The 6,811-nt window shown below is 35.3% G+C and overlaps 1 protein-coding gene across 2 annotated transcripts in view; it reads right to left on the bottom strand.

Annotated features, from left to right (window-relative positions):
* Positions 1-640: 640 nt before the first annotated feature.
* The window catches only part of gse1a (Gse1 coiled-coil protein a), a 40,885-nt gene continuing 34,714 nt past the window's right edge, over positions 641-6,811 (bottom strand). The window contains exons 12-16 of one of the 2 annotated variants that reach the window (XM_048158903.1): positions 6,512-6,625; positions 6,091-6,411; positions 5,726-5,989; positions 4,234-4,337; positions 641-2,375 (exon numbers count right to left, since the gene is read on the bottom strand). In XM_048158903.1, the coding sequence (XP_048014860.1) occupies positions 2,238-2,375; positions 4,234-4,337; positions 5,726-5,989; positions 6,091-6,411; positions 6,512-6,625 (941 nt within the window). In that variant the 3' untranslated portion in view covers positions 641-2,237. Of the gene's footprint in view, positions 2,376-4,233; positions 4,338-4,422; positions 4,690-5,725; positions 5,990-6,090; positions 6,412-6,511; positions 6,626-6,811 lie in introns of those variants that run through there. The other variant, XM_048158904.1, reaches the window with a different exon arrangement.

Raw genomic sequence — 6,811 nt, 5'->3', positions numbered from 1 at the left:
CTGCATTGTAAATCATATAGAGTCAAGAAACAACTGAAAGATCATGTTACGTATGTGCATGAATCATGTTCATTACTTTCTTGAGAGTTTTTGTAAACAAAATATGGCAAGAAATTCATTTTTCAAACTCTTTTCTCAGCATATACACCTATATATCCATAAATAAGTATTTCTACCTTTAACAAATAATATATTAACTCACATTTCATTCCACTAAAAATTACAACTAAAAACATTTCATTTTTTTCCTGCCATAACTATAATGGCTGTACCATTTCCTTTCCATTTCTTACAAACAGATATACATATTTCCATACTCCATTCTTCTTTGAAACAATATGTAATGATAACTACAGGCCTTTAGGTCTGCATTTTAAGTGTCAAAGAAAATAAGGAGAATTAACATCTTAAGACAGACACTTCTCAACTTGTATCATTGGACATTTCTTTAAAATTCAACATATGAAGTGTGATTAAGGCCTGGTTTCACAGACAGGGCTTAGACTAAGATAGGATTAGGCCTTAGTTCAATTAGGACATTTAAGTAGCTTTTATAAACGTGCCCTAGAAAAAAACATTCCTAGTGTGCATCATGAGACAAAACAATGTAAGTGACATAATTTAAGATATGTCAGTGCAAGTTGCTTTCCATTAAAAAAGCTCAAACATGCATTTCAGTCTAAGACTAGCTTAAGCCTTGTCTGTGAAACTGGGGGGTTATGTCATAATTAATAATACAGTGACAGCTCATTTGTGTTTTTTCACTAGTCACTGCTGTACAAAACTTTGTGGCACTAAAATCTGTATGAAATGCACAAGCTAAATGACTGTTGGCAGCTGTAGGTTGAAAAATAAATTATACTGGCCAAGTTATACAAACAAACATTTGGGTGACACTTTATAATTATTTTTATGATTTTAATAAGTCTGTAACAAACAGTATTACATGATCATCATATAATCTTTAACCGAATGTTAATTTATAGGGGACCGTTTGTGCCATTTCATAATCATTTTAGAAACAAAATGACCCAGAAATCAATATAAATATTATATTAAAATATAATATAACAAATAAAAACAAATAAAACAAATAAAAATATAACAAATAAAATATTGTATGAATTAAACAGAAAATACCATATTTAATTGATTATTCTTATTTTTTCATAATTATTATGTATATATTCTCATTTATATTGTATGCATCTGTTTTTATTCATTTATTTTATTCATATTTATTATTTTTTTATTAATTGTTTTTTCATCATCCACATGATAATGATCGTTTGCTTGACTGACTTAGCACAAATGGTCCTCCATAATAATTAATGTACATTCACAAATGTACTCATGATTCATGTATTTTCAGTATATTCATATTTAAATGTGTGAACTGCTGATCTGCTGTTTGTTATTAATGAGTCAATAATGAAAGCTATTATAAAGTGATACCCATTTGATTGTTTTTTTTAGTGTCCATTTTCGAACAGCCATGTACTGGTTGGTAACAGAACTTTTGATTTGGTGTGTGACAACGAGAGAATAACAAAACATACAGGAACACTGTTAAATAGTACTAGACAACTACTTTCATGACATCCCTACAATAACAATTAATAAACTGAAACCTTTGATGAGATTTTGAAATGAGATCCTAACTTCATTTCTGTTTTTTACCAACATTTCTGACCAGCAGTACCCAATCAACACATTTTTTCCCAGCAAAAAGCATCAAAATATTTTTTTTCCCAAATTACAGTCCTTTTTATAATTAATCATTAATAATAAAAACATACAAAATGTGATTTGACAGTATTTTACATAATAATATTCCTTTAAAAACTGTATAAATATTAAAACATTTGAACTAAATTCCACATTAGCTGATTTCCAGAGCCATCTGCATGTGAACAGCTCCGGGTTAGTTTTCTGCACCTCTTGGCATTGGTCTTTCAAATGTCCCATCAGATTTAGTCCGTTAGTCATGTAATGGATATGCTGAATGCCTGTTTTGTTCAGAGATTAGATCCTGTATATAGTGGTTGGATTTTTAGTGCAGAGAGTCACAGTGAGGCATCAAACATTGGCACCAGACAATGACCAATTGTCTATCTTCTCATGCCAAAGCTGCAATCACACGTTTAGATTAAGTTCTCATGTGAGGCCACGTTGACCCAGCGATTACACTGACCAGCCACCCTTCATAAGCACATCCATCATAAAGGCGAGTAAGGTCACCTCGGCGAAGGCCTCTTGTAGTATCCTCTGTGCCAGTGTAGCAGCGGCAATGCCAAGCATTTCTTGAAGTGCTCCAGTTCAGCCTGCATGCGATCTCTCTTCAGGGCTAGATTGTGCTTCTGTGCCAACAGGTCCTAGTTATGGGGGAAAAGAGAGAAAAATTTCATACATTACATAGTATTAGTTATTATCATACGATAAAAAATACATTGGATAACTAAATAATGAATTCAATAAGTTTGTTTACATATGTAATATATGATAACTGAGCATATATAATATTATTATTTACTATTATTTACTCAATTATCCATTGTCAAAGATTTTAGTAGATTTCAAAGCTGACACAAGGGGGAGCTAATGCTTCTGATAATATGATTGTCAACAAGAACAAAATTCAGGCAGGAGTGTGTTTCCCGCACAATGAACGACGCAACTCACTGCTTAAAGGGTTAGTTCACCCAAAAATGAAAATTCTGTCATTAATTACTCACCCTCATGTCGTTCCAAACCCGTAAGACCTTTGTTCATTTTCGGAACACAGATGAAGACATTTTTGATGAAATCCGAGAGCTTATTGACCCCCCATAGACTACAACATTATTACCACTTTCAAAGCCCAGAAAGGTAGTAAATAAATTGTTAAAATAGTCCATGTGACTACAGTGGTTCAACCTTAAGCGACGAGAACTTTATTCAACAATTTCTTCTCTTCTGTCACATTTCTTCTAAAAAATTTTATTTGTTTTTTGTGCACAAAAAGTATTCTTGTCGCTTCATAACATTACGGTTGAACCACTATAGTCACAGGGACTATTTTAACAATGTCTTTACTACATACCTGGGCCTTGAAAGTGGTAATAACATTGTAGTCTATGGGGGATATCTTAATTTGTGTTCTGAAGATGAATGAAGGTATTTTCAGGTTTGGAACGACATGAGGGTGAGTAATTAATTCAAAAATGTTCATTTTTGGGCGAACTAACCCTTTAACTACCATAGTATGATGCATCATTGGAGAAATGAACTAGCTAGTCACAACAGTTTCCCAAAATCGTAGTAACTTTGTTGCACATCCGTTGTTCAAACCATGCTAAGATCAAAGTAATATCAGATTATTGTTGTAAATAACAAGCATGGCATCTAACAAGTACTTCGCTGCTTTTGTTTTCCATTGTTTTGCTTGATTTCCAGATGTTTTATCCAATTACGGGTTCCCTCATACGTGCACACAGGCTCACGCTTAAAAAATTGCCTGTTCACTCTCTTGACAAATATGTAAATAAATAATGACAGATATAGGTTGTACTGCATGTTAGCTTACTTGTTTTGCTCAAGAGCATGATCTATGTAAGTCCACATGTCACACTTACACGAAACTATGCTACTAACCACAGGTTAAGAGCTGTAGGCTTTGCAATGCTGTTTGCAATTGTTTGTTTGAACTATGGTTTCGGGAAACACTGAATCGTTAAACTATATTGCTAACAATTGAGCTTGAGAGCATAGTTGGCAAACAATGCTTTTGGGAAACGAACCCCTGGTCAGTATCCCAGCTAACAAAAATATGCTCCAAGAACGTTTTGCTAACATTCACATTAAGTTATAAAAATGTTATTTCTGAATGTTCTCTGAACATTCAAAACATCCAGTTTTTTTCTTGGTTATGCGAACGTTAAGAAAACATTCCATTTTATCATTCTTCAAACATTATGGGAATGTTACTTTAGAATATTCTCTGAACATTCTGAAACAAGTAGTAACATTTAAAAAAATGTTAGGTGAACATCCAACTAAATAGTTCAGGTAAAAACACCCCATGAATGATCAATTCATAAATGTTAAAATACTTGTTATTAAAACAACATGATTTCAGTGTGCAAAAACACATGGTATCTTAAAAAAAATAAATAAAAATAAAACATAAAACTATAATAATCTATAGAAAATAAAATAATATAATGTATAAATACCAAAATAATATATTCTTACCCTCATACTATGAGAAAGCTGTTCAGCTGTCAGAGTGAGATTGTAATGGTGTGTCTCTAGGCGTCTACACTCACTCTGGAGAACCTGGTGCTCTATACTTCTTTCTGAGACACAGAAAGGGACAGAGAGGGACAGGTGAGCAATGCACTGTAATCATACAGTAAAAATCAAATATACACTCTGAAAAGACAATATCCTGTCCACAGACACCTGCAACCACAGACAAATCAATGCAGTCTAAAGGCGTGCTCACATTTACTGTCGAATTTTCAAGACGAAATCCAGTCATTTCAATACAAATTCACACGTTTGGGAAATTCTCGTGAGGGTGAAAGATTTCTCAATGCAGATTTCACAACGGGTTCAAGTTGGTCAAGCAGAATCGCCACACTGACCAACAGAAAGCTGCTTGGTTTCAAAGTGACTTCTGTGTGAGCTGTGCTTCATACATCAACACTATTGAAAACAGACAAAATTTTGACCACACCTTAAAGGGAGAGTTCACCCAAAAATTAAAAGTACCCCATAGTTTACTTTCCCTCAAGCCATCCTAGGGGTATATGACTTTCTTCTTTCAGCCAAACACAAGCTGAGTTATATATAAAAAAAATATCCTGGCTCTTCCAAGCTTTATAATGGGAGTGAATGAAATTCGGGATTTAGAAACCCCAAAAAGCACATCCATCCATCCTAAAAGTAATCCATATGGCTCCAGGGGGATAATAAAGGCCTTCTGAAGCAAAGCAATGGGTTTTTGTAAGACAAATGTCTGTATTTAAAACTTTATAAACTATGATCACTGGCTTCACTCTGGCAGAAGAGTGACCTCTGACCCAACGTATGACTGGTGGTTCAATCAAATAGGGCTGGGCAACAAACTCAGGCAAACTCAACAAACTCAAGCTCCTCCAACATTTCTCTTCAAAAATTCTAATTTTAGACTTCTAATTCGTGAACGGTGTTTTGTTTTGCTCTATCCTCTGCGCATTCCGCTTTCATCAATATGTCATACGTCAGGTCAGAAGTCACTCTTCCACCGGAACTAGACGCACGTATGACCGTTACCGGAAACCAGTGATTATAGTTTATAAAATTTTAAATATGGATATTTTTCTAACAAAAAAAAAACATCACTTCGCTTCAGAAGGCCTTTATTAACCCCCTGGAGTCGTATGGATTACTTTTATTATGGATGGATGTACTTTTTTGGGCTTCAAAATCTCAGTTACTATTTACTCCCATTATAGAGCTTGGAAGAGGCAGGATATTTTTTAATATAAAATGTGTTTTGCTGAAAGTAGAAAGTCATATACACCTAGGATGGCCTGAGGGTGAGTCAATTATGGCATAATTTTCATTTTTGGGTGAACTAACACTTTAACTCAACAAATTCAATTATCTGCTTAGTTCATTTTCAACTTGCTAAAAGTTCATGTTCACATATTTACCCAAATAATGCAAGTTTGAATCTCATCAAGTGCTGTAAACTCACCCTCCATGTACTCCTCGTATGCCTCAAATATAGATTCAATCCCTTTCCACCTAGGACTGAACGACTCCTCTTCCTCATCTTCATCTGAACTGATGCCCTCCCCAGCTGAAAGGTCATTCCTCACCCCTGGAGAGTCGTGGAGGGATGATAAATGGCAAGAGTGGCCATTGGTCTGTCCATTAGGGAGTTTGTTGACTGCCCTCTGGAGGCCTGGAGGTGGATGTGCAGGGGGGTCAAACTGCTCATTCACCCCAATAGCAGCACCTGTTGGAATACATGTCAAGCAGGCTATACTGGTAATATGTTTATATGTATATATATACGTCTCTCTCTCTCAAATATAAGTATAGAGTATCCAACGTTACCTTTCTGTTTCTGCTGGGATATTTGAGTAGACTGCAGCACAGACTGATGGAAGTGCTGTGCGAACTCCTCAGAGTTTCTTCGCTCCCATACCTGGAGTTTTACTCCATTGAGCCCAGGAGGTTGGTCCTTCGGCCGGGAGAGGGGCTGTCGAGCGCTGGCCTGCAGGCTCGGAGCTCTTCTGCTCGGGGACGTCATCTTGGGTTGGTTTTGAGCCTGGAGAGGTGCCAGTGCCGGGGGGTCTTGAGGCAGAGGGTTTTCGGGTGAGTGATTTCGGGGTTCAGAATGAACATTACTGACTGACTGATTGAGATGTGAGACAGCTGTATGATGGGAAAAGCATAGAATATGACTTAGAAATCGAAGGATAATGCCAAAGCTTAATCATTTGGTTAAAGCCATATCTGTATCTGTCGATCTTACCAGATACTGGAGCAGATGGGCTAGAACAGGGTCTAACTGAGGCATATCTGAGGGTGTCCAAAGTAACAGTTTTCTGTTTGATGGCTTCTAGCAAGTCCTCAATCTTCTTATTCTCTGAGGTAAAAAAAAATATAATAGATAATCAACATCATTCTTGTCAAATATCTTCTCTCCACTTATTTTTAGCAAATCAGTTCAGAGAGTTCATTTCAATGAATATATAATGAATATATATTCATATATACAATTATATATATTATTACATTATATAATTGTATATATTTTTTAAATAATTAGAAA

The sequence above is a fragment of the Megalobrama amblycephala genome, linkage group LG15 (assembly GCF_018812025.1).
Source record: "Megalobrama amblycephala isolate DHTTF-2021 linkage group LG15, ASM1881202v1, whole genome shotgun sequence".
Lineage (NCBI taxonomy): Eukaryota > Metazoa > Chordata > Actinopteri > Cypriniformes > Xenocyprididae > Megalobrama > Megalobrama amblycephala.
Note: the sequence above shows the minus strand (reverse complement) of the source record. Positions and strands in the feature narration are given on the sequence as shown.